This window comes from Grus americana, chromosome 22, assembly GCF_028858705.1.
Source record: "Grus americana isolate bGruAme1 chromosome 22, bGruAme1.mat, whole genome shotgun sequence".
NCBI classification, from domain to species: Eukaryota; Metazoa; Chordata; class Aves; order Gruiformes; family Gruidae; genus Grus; species Grus americana.
Window position 1 is genome coordinate 9,059,473 of NC_072873.1, and position 16,838 is coordinate 9,076,310.

Genomic DNA, 16,838 nt, shown 5'->3' on the forward strand with positions numbered 1-16,838 from the left:
TTGGGGAAAGGGGAGGCTGCAGGACTCCAGCGCGCGCGCACACACACACACACACAGAGTTGCTGCTAACTGGTTTTATTAGAAAATATCCAAAATAGACAAAAAAATGGTTACACAAGAGGCAGAGCAGGCACCCCTGAGCCGTACACCCTTGCAATATGTAAACCCCCCCGCCTGCGCCTGCTTGGAAGAGGCAGAGCTGCTCCGGCTGCACCATGAGGAGCATGTGGGCAGGGGGGCAGCGGGGTTAAGGCACTTGAGTGGGTGGTGGCACCGTCCCCTCACCCAGCGCTGTGGTCCCCTCGCTCCCCAGCAGCTCCAGTTTGCTCACAGCCCCGGTGACCCCACTGCCTGCAGGCTCCTGGAGGGGGGGGCACACAGGACACAGAGCCACCCCCTCTGCCCCCCTGAGACCTCCTATTGCTCGTATCCCTCACAAGACAAGTTGCTAATTATGCAGGGAGGGGACTGGAGTAATCAACTGATTGTCAAAAACTTACTAACGCTAAAAAACTTGGTTACATATAAAAAGAGCAGTTTGGGCCGAGCCAGCCCTCTGAGAACACCACGAACCACTGCATAGATTGAGGCAATGAGTGCAGGAAGAGGAACACAATATATTAATCAAATACAAACCCACTGTACAAAACGCTTTTTTTCTTTTTTTTTTTATAAAACCTGTTCACAAAAATAGTGCAAAACGTGTCGGGCACCAGCGGAGGGGGAGGACAGCTGGCATTTGGAATGACAAAACTTTGGTTGAAGAGGGGGCAGGGCTGGACCTGCCTTGGAGGCAGCTGGGCTCAGGGAGGGCTGGCAGAGGAGGCAGGGGCTGGCAGGGCAGGCAGCGCAGGCAGCACCTCCCCAGCAGCACCGGCAGCTTTTCCCTGCCAGGCAGCAACTCCAGGAAGGGCTTTTGGCCAGAGGAGGGGAGCAAGCAGGAGGGCTGTGCCTTCAGCACTATGGGGAAGAGGCGAACGGCCCGATGCAAAAGCAGGAGGCATTAATGCAGCAGAAGGGCTGCAGCAGGAGTTTGAGGGGAACCGGGGGACCCTCTGCTGCACTCTGCCTGTGGCTAGAGCTTCCCGGCCAAGGGGAGCCCAGGGGGGCTAGTGGCTCCGACTCCCTCCAGGCACGTAGGGTTTGTGCAAGTGCTGTATTTGATTCCAGTAAGAAGTACCGTCAGGCTCGGGCAGCGGGGAGAGGTGAAGGAACTCCCGAGCCCCCGCCAGCCCTTAGGTGAGGCGGATCCCGAGCACTTGTTCCAGTTCCTGCCGACGCTGCTGGACCTGGAGGAGGCAGAGGCAGTCAGGCAGGGAGAGGCACTGCCCCAGAGATGGCCCCCCCTGCTGTCCTGACCCACTGCAGCACCCCCCAGCATGGCTCAGAGCCCACCTTGGCAAAGATGTGCCTGCCCACAGCCTCCTGCGCCCAGGGCTGCTGGTAGAACTCGGCTCGCCGCTCCTCCTCGGGGTTCCCGATCACATCCGTTATGATCTGAGCAAAACAGGGTGGGGGGCACATGGGGTAAGCACCAGTGCCAGACCCCTCCCTCGCCTCCCCGCCTCTGCCCAGCCCCAGGACTTTACCTTGAGGTCTCTCCTCTGGGATTTGATCCATTCCTGGATGAAATCCTGCGGGTTGTTGCTGAAGCTCAGCATGAAATCACGCTGCGTCTTCAGCTGGTTGATGGATTCGATGGTCTCGTGAATCTAGGGTGATGACAAGTGGTGAGAGGCAGCTGTGTCCCCCCAAAGAGGACACCAAGTTCCCCCCAGCTCTGTGGCGCAGCCTGGAAGTGCCACCCTGGCTGGGTCCCGGTACCTTGGCATCCAGGGAGGCGATCTCCTGCTGGTTGGTGGTGGAAGCCAGGAAGTTGCTCATCTGAGCTTTCAGGGGATCATCTACCTCCACATCAATGTCGTAGCAGGCCGTCTTCTTCTGGTCGTTGGGGTCCACACTGGAAGGAAACGGGACATTAGCGGGGACATCCTCAGCCTCCACCCTGACAGCAGCACAAGTACCCCACAGACTGCCCCAAGAAGCCCCCAAATCGTTTTGGCTGGTTCTTCCTCCCCACAAGTAACTTGTGCTCACTGCTGCTTTGGGCTGGAGACCTCGTGGCCCTGGCAGGTACTGCCCTCCCCTCCTGCCCCTCCACACGGGGGAACACTGCCTGGTGCACACCCCTCCACCCCTACCTGATGGTGTGGTTGATGATGATGGGATCTGGGTGCTGCAGGAGCCCCGCCAGCTTCATGGGGATCTCGGAGAAGCGCATGCGGATGCAGTTAAAGATCTGGAGGGGCAAAGCAGAGCGTTTGCTGTCCCAGGCAGGGGCTCCTTCCACCCGCCATGGACAGGGCCAGGCAGGAGGGGACTTGCCCGGACGTGGTTTGTGCATGGCAAGCTGATGGATGCAAGCTAGAGCCTGGGGAAGTGGCAAAATCAGTCTGGAGTGCCTGTTCCGAGCCAGAAAAGACACTTTTTCTGGCTGCACTGGGGATGGGAAGGGTGCTTTCCTGCCAGCAAACCGTGCTGGTGCCACAGGGCGAGGGCTGACCTGGCGGAAGTAGCGGTTGCAGTTGATGTACTCCTTCTCGTGACTGTCCTGCAGCTTGTTGTGCTTGATGTAGAGCCAGAGTGCCTGCATGATGCTGGCGCGGGTCTGGGTGTGCACGCCGAGCAGGCGAGCCAGGCGAGGGTCCAGTTTGTACTGTGGTGGCTGCAGGGACAGGCGGGATGAAGGGGTCTGCCCGGCATGTGGAAGGGCCCCTCCAGTGGGCACGCTGCCCCACACGGCCCTTGTGTCACAAACTTGTATCACCGCAGGCTGTGGGGTCTGTGCCTGGAGCAATCTGTGCCACCTTCCATCCCCACAGCCCCCCCAACAGCCTCATACAAGGCCCTGCCCCAGCCCAGGCCCATTTTCCCCCCCTTGGACTGCCCCAGGCGCACCAGCTGTGCAGGAGGAAGGGCAGCTGGGCATGGCCAGCTTCCACGTGGCCCAGTGGCCCCTACCTGGTGATCCAGCATGAGCAGCAGAGTGCATTTCACATTGACGTCGCCGGGACGCTTCACTTGGAAGCCATCGGTCTCCTGGGTTGTGGGCAGCCGGTGCCACTACGAGAGACCAAGGGGACACCGGTCAACTCCACAACCGTGACAAGCCACCTGCTAACAGGTTTTGGGGTCTGCAGCCAGGAGCAGAGCGCGCCAGTGCTTGGGCTCTGCACAGGGGTGTAGCAGAGGCAGACAGCCTGGATCCCACCCCTGGCAGTTCCTGGCAGTCTGACCCCAGTGTGCTTCAGCTGAGAGCCCACCCGGTCCGACAGATACAGCTCGATGTGCTCCAGCCCAGAGGTGGATGGGAGTTTGGATGGACTGAGGGGAGGAGTTACAGCCCTGAGCACTTGATATCAAGAGCTCAGACAGCTCCTAGGATCAATCCTGCCTCAGCCGGTACAGGGGCTGGGCAGCAGAACTGCTCTCACAAACCACTCCATGCGTGAAGGAGATTCACCCCCACAGGCACGGCTGCAGAAACAAGCATTTCTTGGGAGAAACGACATGAGCTGGGTGCAGGGAAAGTCTGTTCCAGGCAGGAGCACCCCAAAAAAAGATCTGATCCCACTCACAAGCAGCGCTTAACCTCCCCGAGGAATTTCCAGCCAGACAGCAGGCTGGGAGGCAACAGGGCAGACCCTTCTTCCCACTTGGCACTGGGACTTACAGATGAGCCTTTCCATGGCATCATCACCTGCACTGGGCCTCATATTTGCAAATCTGTGGGGCCCGGAGCTGCCCAAACCACCTCTCAGAGCCACATCCTCGCTGCAGCCCCACACCTCTCGGCTCTAGCTGCATACTTGTGGGCATGAGGGGGTTAAGCGCTGAGCAGGCAGCAGTTGCTGCTGGGAGCCGTACTCCGGCCACCAGCCAGCACCAGGGAGGAAAACGCAGCTGTGAACTTGAGCCTGGAAAGCACGGCAGTATAGTTGCTTGGGATGGCTTAGCACCACTCCCCGGCACCCAAAAGCCCCTTGCTCAACCCCCTCTTGCAGCAGGACAGGCTGGGGAGCTGCCAGGGTGAGCGGCAGGACCACCTCCCCTCCACCCACTGGGATTAGGGCTCTCCCCTCCCTGCCTGCCCCGCAGTGCAGCCGGGAGCCCCTGTCTCACCTCCACCAGATGGTTGTCTGGCCCGTACAGCTCTTTGTCCAGCTCGATGACGAGGCTCTTGAAAAAGGAGGAGAATTTCCTCTTCTGCTTGCTTGGCTGCAAAATAAGAGCAGGAGAGGCTTTGCCTGACACTGCCAGCCACAGAGGGCCCCAGCCCAAACGCTGCCCCCAGCGCCCAGCAAGCAGAAGGCCGTGTCCACCCCAGCTCTCAGCACAGCCTTCCTCCCACAACCAGTTCATCCCTGCGCGTATCCTTACGTCCTCCAGCAGTTTGCCCTCCACACGTAGCTCCCAGGAGGCCACGCGCTCACCACCCTCCCCTTCTTCTTTGGCTGGGGTGAAAGTGTTGGAGATGTAAATCCTCAGCTTCCGCTTTTGCTGTGGAATAGAAAAACAGAGAGGGGGATGCTTGGGGTGAGAAGGTGGCTGGAAGCACCCACAGCAGCACCCACCCTGTAACCCCCCTGCCCAGCAGCTCGCCCTCCTGGCCAGCCAGGGCTGCCACACACCGTCAGTGGTTTCTTAATGGCCTCCTGAATCTCCATCCTCTTCCGAGCGATGGTTTGGTCCAGCTTGCGCTCAAAGGCGAGGAGGTCCATGTAGGCCTGGGATTCTGGGACCAGCTCCCGGATCTGTCAAACAAATGATCAGTCCCTCGTGCTGGGATGGGGCTGTCCCCCCACGCCAGCCCCAGCAACCCTACCGGTGCTGGGCTGACACGCCAAGGCGTCACTGAGTGACAAGTCTGGTATGAAATCACCAATTTCTCATTTCAAACCAAGAATACAGCCTGCAAAGCTCTGCCCAAATCAGAGCTGTACTGCACACCTCAGTTTGGAGCCTGTCACTGTGCCCAGCAGCCTGCCCGGTGTCACAGGCAGGTAACGTAACCCTGGATTGCCAAGAGGGACCCCAGGGGAGGCTCAGGGTCCTCCTGGGGTCTCCACCCCAAGCCATTGCTGCTCCTTGCTTGCTTAAAGTCCTGCTTGTCCAGTTAGTGCACATTCCCCTCCAGCTGCTCAACTCCTTCCCCATGCACCATGGTGACACTCACCCTCTGCGGCAGGACCTTGTCAGCCATCTTCCTCCTTTTCACCCTGTAAAAAGCAGAGAGACAGACAGAAAAAAATAAAAATAATATTACACGGCAGCTCTTGCAGGACACCTTATTGCCTGCCCCGTGGGAAGCTGCTGCACATCCCATGCTTGGGCAGCAGTGAGTCTCAGGGGACAACGCTGAGATCTGCCTGTACACTGGGAGCCCGGTGGCTCTTTTGGCCCCATCGCAGCCATGAACAGGGCCAGGCTCCAGGATGGGGAATCATAGTGGCAGCACCGGTGGCAGTGCCAGCTGCGTGCCACGTGCACGGCTCGGTCTGAGCTCCAGTGAACAGGTCTGGAGGAGCAGGTCCCCTTTTCGGGGCTGCTCTATGTGACAGGGACTTCAGACTTGCAGGAGGGGAGCAAAGAAAGGCTGAAAAAGCACCCAGAGCACAAGTCCTTGGATCGGTGCTGGAAGGAAAATAAGTAAGAGATTATAACCCTGTGGGCAAACTAAGATGACTCCGGGGGGGAAGGTGTTGCACGTCTAGAGCCTATCACCAGGGAAGGAGATCCAGTCCTAGGGTTCCGTTTGCTTCGCCTCTGCCGCTTGCTAAAGGTGCTGCAGGGCAGGAGCAAGGAGAAGGTGGTACAAGGCAAAGCTGCGGCTGGAGGCATGCTCCCGTTTCCTCTCTGGAAATAGCCATCACATTCTCCCAATGCCACAAACCAAAGCTCAGTTCCAGGAACTCACTTAAAAGCAGCTTAAAACAAACCAACCTGGCCATGGTGGGGCCAAAATCATCGTGGGTAGAGGAAGCAGAGTGGCCTCTAGAGCCACAGAACAGCTGCAGCCTTGCTCAGAGCCACTTTAGCTCTCTCCAAGCATGTAGTACTCTGTCAGACCACAGGGCCCTGGGCTCTCCTCCCACCCCGCGTGCCGCAGGCCCCCTGTCAGCCTGAGCCCACCCTGATGCCCCGCTAAATTCATGCTCAATGCCTGGATACAAAGGGAACCACTCCCCTTCCATTCTGCTGCACACATGAGTAAGGGATGGGGCAGAGTCCAGCAGGCAAAGGGAAGTCCCTTTCCCTCGGCAGCACGTGAAGCAGCAGGGTGGCAAATGCAGCCGTTCGTGCTGCCATCACGAGGTGTCCAAGGTACGCCGGCTGCCCCACGGCTGCTCGCGCAAGAGGACGCATCGGGAGGGCAGCTCTAGCTAAGAGCGGGGTCAGAGCACTTCTTTGAGCTCTTCTTGCTGCATCGTCCTGGTTTTTGGCTGGGATAGAGTTAATTTTCACAAGAAGCTGGCAGAGGACACAGCCAGGACAGGTGACCCAAACTGGCCAAAGGGGTATTCCATACCGTATGACGTCATGCTCCGTATATAAAAGGGGCTGGCCGGGGAGGAGGGGTGAGCAAATTGCATTGAGCATCACCTGCTTTGTATGTTCTAAGTACCGTTGTTGTCATTTCCCTCTTCCTTTGCTGTCCCAGTAAACCGTCCTTATCCCAACCCAAGAGTTTTACCTTTTTCTTCCATCCCACGGGGTGGGAGGGGTGAGCGAGCAACTGTGTGGGGCTTAGCTGCCGGCTGGGGCTAAACCACGACTCGTATTAAGTGCTTCCTGCCACCCCATTAGCAGCTGGCAGTTCCTGATCCCTTGATCCGCAGCCGGCTGGGAGCGAGGATGCCCGACCAGCCAAGCACGGCTGATCCCACGCAGCCAGCCCCTGGGAACAGAGCTGCAGCTTTATCTGGCCACTGACCTCCTTGTTCAGTGGCAAGCTGCCCCTTCTCCTTAATCCCCAGCCTGCTCTGGAGCACCAAAGGGATGTGCAGCCACCGTGCTGCGACTCCCTGCGAGGGGATCAGGGAGCCCTGCCACGCATCCAGGGCAGGGAAAAGGACCCGAGTATCCATTAGGACCAAGGGACCCTGCCCTGAGAAACAGCCTCCAGTAATCAAGAAGCCCTGGTGGAAAACAGAAACTGAGCAAAGGGATTAGCAGTGTTGTAAACAAGCGAGGAGCTGCTGGCAGAGACCTCAGACTAGCCCAAATGAACTGTCCTACCGAGACCGCAACTTTGGGAAGCGTCTCTGCAACCTGCCACCCTGTGCCCCATTTCCACCCATGTCTGTGCCTGCCAGAGCCAGAACGAACCCCTGTGAGAAGGGGAAAGACTCCGAGGAGCCAGCACTGGGGCATCTGGCAAGCACAAACACGTGCAGCGAGGCTTTTCAGTTACTGGCATGGAAATCAGAATGTGGGGAAGCTGCAAGCTGAGTGATCTCTGCCCCCACCTCACCCCTCCCTGCCATCATCACAAAACATCCCAGCCCCAAGCTCTGGCAGGTTTCCCACCGCTGGCAGTGCCAACTGGGGGGTCTGCAGGCAAGCTGTGCTGGCTCCCGCCCCACTGTGGGCAGCTCATCCCTCTGCAGCGGGGTAGGAGGCTGCGGATTTCTGCACCGAAGCACAACCAGGACCCAGCAGGTCAAACCTCCTGCCTCCATCCTGCCACGGGAGGGTGCGGGGCCCTTACCCTCTCCTCTGCGTGGCCAGCGGCGGCTGTGCCTGGGGGGTCAGCAGGCGCTTCCTGAAGGGGTCCATCATCGACTGCGGCAGGCCGGGTCTCATCGGGGAGGCTGGTCCATAAGGGGGGGCTCCCGGTGGTCCCACCTGCAGCCCTGCCATGGGCATCCGGCTGCCGGGCGGCATCCCAGGGCGCTAGTGGGAAAGAGAAGAGAGAGGACTGTGCATTAAAACGCCACCTGGCCAGGGGGCCTGACCTTTGCTGGGGACCAGCAGATACCATCTGCCCTCTTGCTTCTTCCCCAGGAGAGATTTCTGAGGCCATACCCTGCTCCGAGGTGTGGGCAAGGGACAGGGCAGGGAAGAGGGAAGGACACCAGGAGCTGCAGCCTTCCTTGCTGCAGGAAGAGTGATTGGAAAGCAGAACCAGGACGAGCAGAAGCCACTGACCGCAGGGGAAGCCCGGCCTGCCAGCCGGCATGGAGCCGAAGCCATCCGTGGCCCCGAGCCACCACCACCCAGCAAGAGACATCGGACCTGGAGCGTCACGAGGGTCATCGCCTGCAAAGCTGTCACCCTAGGGACTGCAGGAGCTGTGGCACAGGTTGTGCCACGGGTTCCTCTCCAGAAAGCAGCGGTACTGGCAGATGCAATGCCCGGGAGGGCAGTGGGGCAATCCCACTTCCTAATGGCACCGGTCACGAGGCCAGCAGGCAGGAAGGAAGCCGAGCTCCTGGGCGCAGGGGATGGAGGCAAGAGCTCACTGCTGCCAGCACGCCAGCTCCTGCTGCCATCTGTCCCCCCTCCAGAAAGGGCATTTACGAGCCACAATGCAATACAAACTGCTCCTGCAAGGGGTCCTGACCCAGGGCAACACTCCCAGCCCCTCCGCATCCTCTGGAGCAAAGCAGTTTGGCAAGCCAGCACCCGCACTGCCGGCTCACAGGTGCCACCAAGTCTATATCCCATGCAGCTCCCCGGGACCCCCGACAATCAGTCACAACAGACCCACTGGCCATCTCTATGTGCTTCAGCCTCCTTCACCGGTGGTCTGAGCCAACAGCCTCCCAGGATCCTTTGATCCTCAAGTTCTCTGCTGCCAAGACGTGAGGCTGGGAGAGCCACCAAGCCAGCAGAACAACATTTCTCCCCTGCCGCAGGCTCCTCAACGTGCCAGGACATCCCCCATGGCTCCCCTCCCACCACCCTGCTGGGGCACACGGCTGTGCTGCAGAAGAGAGCTAACGAAGCCACCTCATTATCCCAAAGGAGCCCAGCAAGGCAACAAGCTTATCTGCATACAGGCATTAATTTCAGCACAAACCCCGGGTGTGGGAGGGCTGGGAGCACAAGACCACTGCCCGCAGCCTGCCTGTCCTCCACAGGCTCAGAGCTGCAGCGGGGAGGTTGGTTTGATTGCAACTGGAGCCAAAACCTACCCACCTCCTCCCTGAAGAGCTGGTAAACGCAAAACAGAGAGCTCATGTTGCTCCTGCTCCAGAGCCCGAGGCCACGGGCATCTCTGCAAGCAGGAGATTCTGAAAATATCCCAAGTGCTGCATCGAGAAGCATATTGCAGCTGGGCAGTCAAGCAGCAGCAGGCCACGGGATTAGCGTCGCACACAGAAGTTCAAAAACACACATGCAAAGCGCGGGCTGAGCCCGTCACACAACCAAATGCTGTCCCCACCTTTGCTCAGTCTTCCTTCGGAGCAGCAGCTCCTCTAGAGCCTGGGCTCGCTAACCTGCCTGGCTGCAAGGCAGGAGCCTGGTTCTTCCTCCTAACAGCCCCCGGGTGTTTCTCTCCTTTTGATCAGCCACATTTGCGCAACTCCTCGTGACAAGCAGGACTGCGTTGGCATTGCCAAGAGTCAACCGCGGCCAGCAGCACCTCCTCTTTTGCCAAAAATCACAGGGCAAGAACCCAGTTTCTCTGGATTTATCAAGAAATCCTCCGTGGCAGGGCTGGGAGGAAAGGCAGCACTGAGATCCACACCCTTTGCAGAATAAAAAAACACAGGCAGTGAGTAAATACTGTTTGCCAGTGCAGTGTGGCTACAGGAGGACCGTACCCATGCTGACTCACCTGCGAGGGCTTCTGGAGAACAGATAAGCCATGAGAAGAGGCTGTGAAACTTTTAATCAGAAATTTGGGAGCCCCAAGAAAAGCCGCATAGTGCCAAGGCTGCAATGCAGTTACTTGCAGCATGAAAATAGACAGCTTTCAAGGAAAACCTTGCCCCTGGGTGTTTCGCAAGCCTGTGCAGGAGATTGCGGTCAGTGTCATGGGGAAACCGGTCTGAGGTCAGGCAGGTTCCCTATGGGACAACATACAACAACACAACCCCTTCCCAAAGCACACGGATGGAGGAATGCATTCAGCAGCTTGCTCGGACTAAGAGGTAATGTGGCCATGACCTGCTCCTGCCCTTCAGCCAGGGCAGCTCTCACCACCACCACGCCCCGAGGTCTCTCCTGCCTCCCTCTGCCACTCCATGGGTCCCATTTCTAATCTGTCCCTGAAATGAGAGAATTGGAGGCTGGCTGAGTTGGTTGAGAGGGTCTTTGACAGCTCCACATGAGCGACAGCACGTTGTGCAAGTTCTCCCGCATCTCCGTCTGCTCTTCAGAGGGCCAGAGACTGCTCGGTTACAAGAAGAGGAGGCACCTCTGACAGCAAGGAGAGATTCAGTGCGAGGATGAATGAATCTGTCATACTTAAGACTTTAATGTCACCTTCACAAAAATCTGAGAACCATCAGCCACAGTTAAGTTGCCAGGGGAGCGAGCGAGCTACAGCCCACCAGGGACCCACATTTAATCACGAGCAAAAAAAAAGAAGGCAGAATCCTCCATGCGGATTTTTTTTTTCCGTTCAGTTTACCATCAAGACTTGCAAATTGCCAAGAGGCTTCTCCGTTAGCAAAGCATGGACAGCCTCTGCCTTAGGTTCAACCAGCAACTGCACCCCTGTCCAGGGGAGCCTCAGCTCCCAAGACTCAACTCACACAAACATGGTGCAGCCTTAAATCTCCGGCTAAGCCATGAAGCAGCATTACAGCCCCGGCGGGGTGAAGCTGGCCTCCATTCCCCTTCGGAAGCCCTGGGAATTAGCAGGATGCAAGGGGGCTTCAATTCAGGCAATTTTCTTAGACCTGCTCAAACCAAGGAGACCTTCCCTAGCTCCCTCCTGGTTAACAACACGCCTTGTCCTGCTGTCCACCCCTCTTTACCCAGGGCAGCACTGCTGCCCTGTTCCCTCTGGGTACTGTCTCATCCTCCCCTCCCTGCCCCACCGCCCCTGCTAGTGGGGCGGACAAAGGGCAAACCTCGCAAGCTCAGCTCCGCAGAACAAGCTGGACCTCATCCAGCCTTTCCTGCGGAGAGCGAGCGGAGCAGTTTGGAAACGGGACAGAAAACAGCTTGTTTCTGTTCCCTGCCAAAGCCGAAGGAACGAATAGGGCTGGCTGCGGTTTGGGGGTTCATCCCAGGTCAATGCACAGGCCGCTTGCATTTGGGGAGCTCTGCTGAGAGTCAGTTGAATCCAATGGGAGGCTGGAAGGTTTCCTGATGGATGTTTATTGGCATGACAGAAGCCTCCCCGCCTGCCAAAGGCCCCTTCTTGAGGAAAGGCAGGCCAGGAATCGAAGGCTGGTAGCAGAAAGGAGAAACAAGGGGAGCAATAAATCGCAGGAGATGGATCTGCAAGATGCCCGGCTGGAGAGCGAGCTTGAAGAAAAGCAGCATTTCAGAAACAGCTCAAGAGCCTCTTCATCTTCCTTCCAAGACTGCAGCTCTTTTCCTGCAGCTCCCAATGAGGGGGGAAAGGCTCTTCCTGATGCATGTCCCGTTTTGCTCTGTCCAGAAAGGCGCGATCCAACTTTGTACATACTAAGTCAGGGAGCGAGAGCCGACATGCATCCTCGCTTGGGGCTTTGGGAGCAGAGCCCTGGACAGACGCCAGGTGACGACGGCTCTTCCTGCAAGTTCCTCCCCACGTGCCCAGACGACAGTGCTTCCCATTAGGACAGACGCAATAGCAAACCCTGTTCAAATGGGATTTGAGCTCCATGCCAGGCTGGTCTCAAGGAGAGCTTGGCTGCCTAAAGACATCACTCAGCCCAGGGCTTTGCATGGATTGGGACCAACTGAGGCCCCCTAGTCTCTGCAGCACATCCCAAAAGGGTGCTTTCCCCCTCTTTGTTTGTTCTTATCTGTGAGCAAATCCCTCTTGGGAAGGTGCCAGGAAGAGCCTGGGTTCGTGCTGGCAGAGATCTTCACCCGGGAAGAGGTGTTGTTATCAAGACACCATTGCATGCTGCAAGCTCCTGAGCAGCACCTTGCTCCCAGCAAGCCCCCAAACTGCCCCAGTGCAGCACTTGGAAGACCTGACATATTTTGATACAGGAGGCGGTCCAGGAGTCAGACTGCTTCTCAGCTAAAAACCACAGATGAAGCAGTAGTACATTAAAGGGAGAAGGGTAAAACAACAGGCAAAGACACCGAGCAAATTCAGGACACGTGCTGGCAACGTTTCAAGCGCTAGCGGAGATGTTTGGGACCAGACAAACCTGCCCCGTCTGTGGCCTCACAGCTGAAGTCACAGATGTTACAGGTCAGAGAAAGGAAAGGTCATGAGGATTCAAATCATAACACAGGTGTTAACGCAAGCAGGAACAAAGAACAAAGGTGTTGGGTTCCTGCTTGAAAGAGAAACTCCGCCAGCCTCTAATGCAGCGTGGAGGCACACACGGGAAGAGCGGAGATAGGTGCCTGGTATAAAACACTGCCTTTGGTGCTGCTGCAGTACTAAACTATCCAGGGAATGGCTCTGAGAGCTCCTGAGAAGGACTTGTGGAAGAAGATGGAGTGAAGACCTTCAACAGCAAGTTCTGGAGATGTTTTCCACCTAGCAGAACTTCACTGTTATGTGTCCTCAGGAGAAACAAAGGGTGCTGTTGCCTCCATTGTTGCCTTCCTCCCTCTTGTGCCAAGAGGACAGCGTTCTGCTTTGTATCATCACTTAAATTAACTCAAGGCTCAGTCTATGATGAAACCTGCCTTGGAAACCATCTCCCGTGGGAAGGGTGGGGTCACCCAGCCCAAGCAGCACCACAGCTTTGCATGGAGCTCTCTGGTGCAGCTCCAGCCTTGGCCATTCCCTCCAGGCCCCCTTTGAACCAACCCCAAGCACTCGATGAGCAGGAACACCATTTTCCTCCGCTCCCAAAAGGATCGGGTGGATCTGTCTCATGTTGCACTACACCCTATCCAACATGTCCAGGCCACACCATCTTTCACCTGGCTCCGTACCAGCGACCTGCACTTCTCTAGCTCCTCTGTCCTGGCTGCCCGCATGTTTCTCCATGAAACATGACTTTGCTTTCCTTCACACTGCTGCCTGCCCAGGGACAGGATCACCGAGCTGCAGCTGCTTTCATTCAGGGTTAGGAGTTGCTTGGACAGCAGCGGTCCTCTCATCCCACGGAAATCAGGCTCGCTCTTGCCAGCAAGTGCCAATGAAACTCTTAACAAGGCACCTAACGAATGCTGCTTTTTGCCACCCCTCTGCACCAGCAAAGCATCAGCACGGGGTAACTTTGAGGCCAGAGCACTGCTTTGCACATTCCTATCTCCAACACACAGAGCCAAGACCATTCCCTGCCACAGCGTCAATCCGATAACTTGGGAAAAGCCTCTCCTAAGCCTGAAACTAGCACCTGAATAAACAGAAGAAAAGCTCCTTTTTCTGAATTTACACCGGCTGGCACAGCCTGGATGCTGGGGGCTGGGACTCGGCAGCCTTGCTGCCACCGAGACAGGGATCAGGATGGGGGCTCTGCCCACAGACCCGCCACCAAGCAGCCTGACGGAGCTCAGCCGATCCTCCTCCTTCTGGAAAAAATCCTCCCCTTCCTGCTCCAAGCATGGCACCGGTGCCTGGCTGCTCCGGAAACATCAGCTCCCAAAATGTGCTCGTCGTCTTCAGTTCCCTGCTTGAGTAAATAACCAGCAGGCATGCAAGGATGTCAAAAGGACGAGCATATGTTTAATAATCCAGTGATTAAAGAGCCCCTAAGCACTCACTGGCGTGGATGTGGGCCGTTGTGTCTCCTAGTGCCCAAATAATGAAGTTCTTTACTTCATTATACCCTGCCTTAATGAAGAAGTCCCCTGGGTGCGGCAGGGATGGCCACTCGGAAGGGAGGGGTTGTTTTTCCCAGCCTGGGAATCACAAAACAAAGGGCAGACCCTCTGGATCATACCTGCTCTCCCCTCCCACGTGCAGACAGCCCTGCAACTTGCGGCCAAACACGAGGCACAGCGCTCGCCACCAGCCCCGGGGCTCCACCGCTGACCCAGCTGCCTCCCGCACCGGCTTGCCGGTGCCAGATACCGTGGTGACATACACTTGGTGTACATCACCCTAGGTGCTCCCAACACCTGCTACCATTACGGCCAGCAACAGTGGGGGGAAAAAGCAAGCATATGTTAGCCTGTTTACCCGCAGCCGTGAGCAGCTCCCGGCTGCTCCCGTCAGGCTCCAGTTTCCCGGCTGGATTTTGCAACCGGCCGCACGGAAGGTCAGGGCAAACGATCGAGCGCCCGCCCGGCCCGAAATACCTCCGAGTCGTTACCACCGATTCATGCTCAGACTGGCCTTGGCTGCACCATCTGTTTTCACTGCTGAGCTTTTTGGCGTTTTTAAGGCTACGTGGGGAAAGTTGTTTCCTCATCTTGTATTAATGAAGTTTATAAGCTGGAAATTCCCTCAACTTAATTTATTTCTCAAGTTTTAATTCATGCAAATAAGGTGGCAGCTCTGGAGGAGGCGATCGGCAGTGGATGAGAACGTGTTGCACAACCGGGCTCCTCCATTTCAAGCCTGCCTGGAAGACTGTGCTCTACACCAGAAACCTAATAACCAAAATAATCACCCCATGCGTAAAAGCGAACCGACAAGCTGTGGGAACAAGCAGGAGGCTGAAACTTGAGTGTATGCCAGAATATACTTCTTAAAAGAGATGTTCAGGCTGGGAAATGAGTGATTTCTCTTGCTTTTTGAGGGCTGCTCCCTGTTCAGATTTACTTTCCCCCAACATTAGCAAGCGCCTGCTCTTCTCATCCACCACTTAACCATCTCCCAAGCTTCTTCTTGAGGCTATCCACCCACAAGGCCAAACGGTTACCTCCACCTTTGCCAGACAAACAGGTTTCAAAGCAGCTCGGTGCTACGGGAAATGGCTGCGGAGCCGGGCACGCAGCTCACGCTTCCTCCGGACGCCGGCAGGATCCTACCAGATAACGGGGTCAGGCATGCCGGACGCTGCCGGGCAGTCATGGCGGGCACCGACCATCGCTGCTGCGGCAGAAGGGATGCGCTCGGCGATGATGCCGTAACTTTTACTTTTTTTTAATTTTTTTTTTTGAGAGGGTGGAAAGCGAGAGCATGGGAAGGCAGAGTGCGTGGAGGTATCCAAACTAAAACCGGCAGGAAAAGAACATTATCTGGAATTTAAGCCGGGGGTACTGGTGGAGGCTAGGCTCCGGGGGGGAGGGACGCCCCGGGGTGACCTCGGGAGCTGGCGGAAGCCCGGCAGCCGCTGCCCCGGCTCGCCCGGGCCCTGAGGCGGAGGGAAGGCCCCAACGGCCGGCCCAGCGCTCCCCACCCCCGGGCGGCTCCGGGCCGGACGGCAGAGCCCTGAGGGAGCCTCCACGACCCCCCCCCCGTCCCCTCACACCGACACCCCCCTCCCCTCATCCCGAGGCCGCCTCACCTGGTACTGCGCGGCGGCCGGGCCCATGGGGCGGTAGCCCGGAGCGGCGGCGGCGGCGGCGGCGGGAGCCGGGTTGGGGCCCCGCAGGATGGCAGAGCCAGGCCCCGGGGGCGGCGGGGCAGCGGCGGGGGGCAGAGGGCTGAGCGGGAAGGCGCCGCGGCCGGCCATGGCGGGGGGGGGGGGGGGAGGGGGGGCGGCCCCCGCCCGCGGTGTTTACTCGGAAGCGGCGGCGGCGCCCGGAGACAGAGTCAGCGCGCGGCGCCCGCTGGCCCCTCCCCCGGCACGCCCCGCCCCCTGCGCCGTAGCCCCGCCCCTGGGTAACACCCGCCCCTCCCGCGCAGAGGCTCCGCCCCCAGACGTGGCCCCGCCTCCCCGGGGCGGTGCGCACGTGTGCGCATGGGGGGGTGTGCGCGCGCGCGCGCATGTGCCTGTGCAGGCAGTTGGGTGTGCAAGGGTGTGTGCTTGCGTGTGCAACGGGCGTGCAGGCACGTGGGTGCGGAGGTGCGTGCCTACTGCTGTGCGGGCGTGTGGGTGTGCACACGAGTGTGAGAAAGTGCTTCTGGAGGCGTGTGGGCGTGCATGTGCCTGGGTTTGAATGTGTGTGTATTTGCATGTACGGGAGCGTGGGTGGGTGGGCACGAGGGTGTGAATGTCCGTCTGTCTGTGCGGGCATGCAGGTGTGTAGGCACACGGGTCTGAATACACGTGGGTGTGCAGACATGAGGGTGTGAAGGCGTGCTTGTGTGTGCAAGACGTGTGTGAAAGCACATGTGTTTACAAACACGAGTGTGAAAGCACACGTTTGTGCATGCAGGCATGTGCACGTGAGGTGTGTGCATTTGCAGGCACGAAGGCCTGCATGTTTGCACAAACAGCGTGCGTGTGTGTGCAGATGTGGGCGGGAAGGCACACACGTGCACAGGCATGCAGGTGTTAGGGCATGCACATTCACACGTGAAGCGTGTGCGGGTGGGTGGGAGGACCTGTGCGGGTCCGTGTTCGCGGTGTGTGCGTGTGCGTGTGTGCGTGCACACGCGCGGAGGGCGCTGGCACACGCCTGTGCAGGCGAACGCACACTTGTGGCGGCGGGTGGGAGGCAGGACCCGGGGGAGCCCCGCGGAGACAGCGCCGGCGCCGCAGCGCGGCCGCCAGGGGTCGCCGCAGTGCTGGGCCCGGCCGCTCGCTCAACTCCGCGCCGGCAGCGCTTCCTGAGGCGGCGGCACCGGGGGGCACCGGGGGGCCTCGGCCCGGCCCGGCCCGGCCTGGCCCGGCCCGGCCCGGCCCGCTCCGCCGGAGCCG

The 16,838-nt window shown here is 58.4% G+C and overlaps 1 protein-coding gene across 2 annotated transcripts; it reads right to left on the reverse strand.

Moving 5' to 3' along the window:
* Window positions 1-71: 71 nt before the first annotated feature.
* Window positions 72-15,777, reverse strand: SMARCD2 (SWI/SNF related, matrix associated, actin dependent regulator of chromatin, subfamily d, member 2). Of its 2 annotated transcripts, none has more exons than XM_054801944.1 (13): window positions 15,540-15,777; window positions 7,772-7,956; window positions 5,237-5,279; window positions 4,692-4,814; window positions 4,441-4,560; window positions 4,183-4,278; window positions 3,022-3,123; window positions 2,564-2,725; window positions 2,202-2,299; window positions 1,825-1,960; window positions 1,590-1,712; window positions 1,396-1,497; window positions 72-1,289 (listed from the first exon to the last, which is right to left on the reverse strand). In XM_054801944.1, the coding sequence occupies exons 1-13, from the start codon at window positions 15,705-15,707 to the stop codon at window positions 1,236-1,238; spliced, it is 1,512 nt and encodes a 503-aa protein (XP_054657919.1). In that variant the 5' UTR covers window positions 15,708-15,777; the 3' UTR covers window positions 72-1,235. The 2 variants fall into 2 exon arrangements, with proteins under 2 accessions (XP_054657919.1, XP_054657920.1); XM_054801945.1 differs by lacking the exon at window positions 15,540-15,777 and adding an exon at window positions 9,452-12,910.
* Window positions 15,778-16,838: the final 1,061 nt, after the last annotated feature.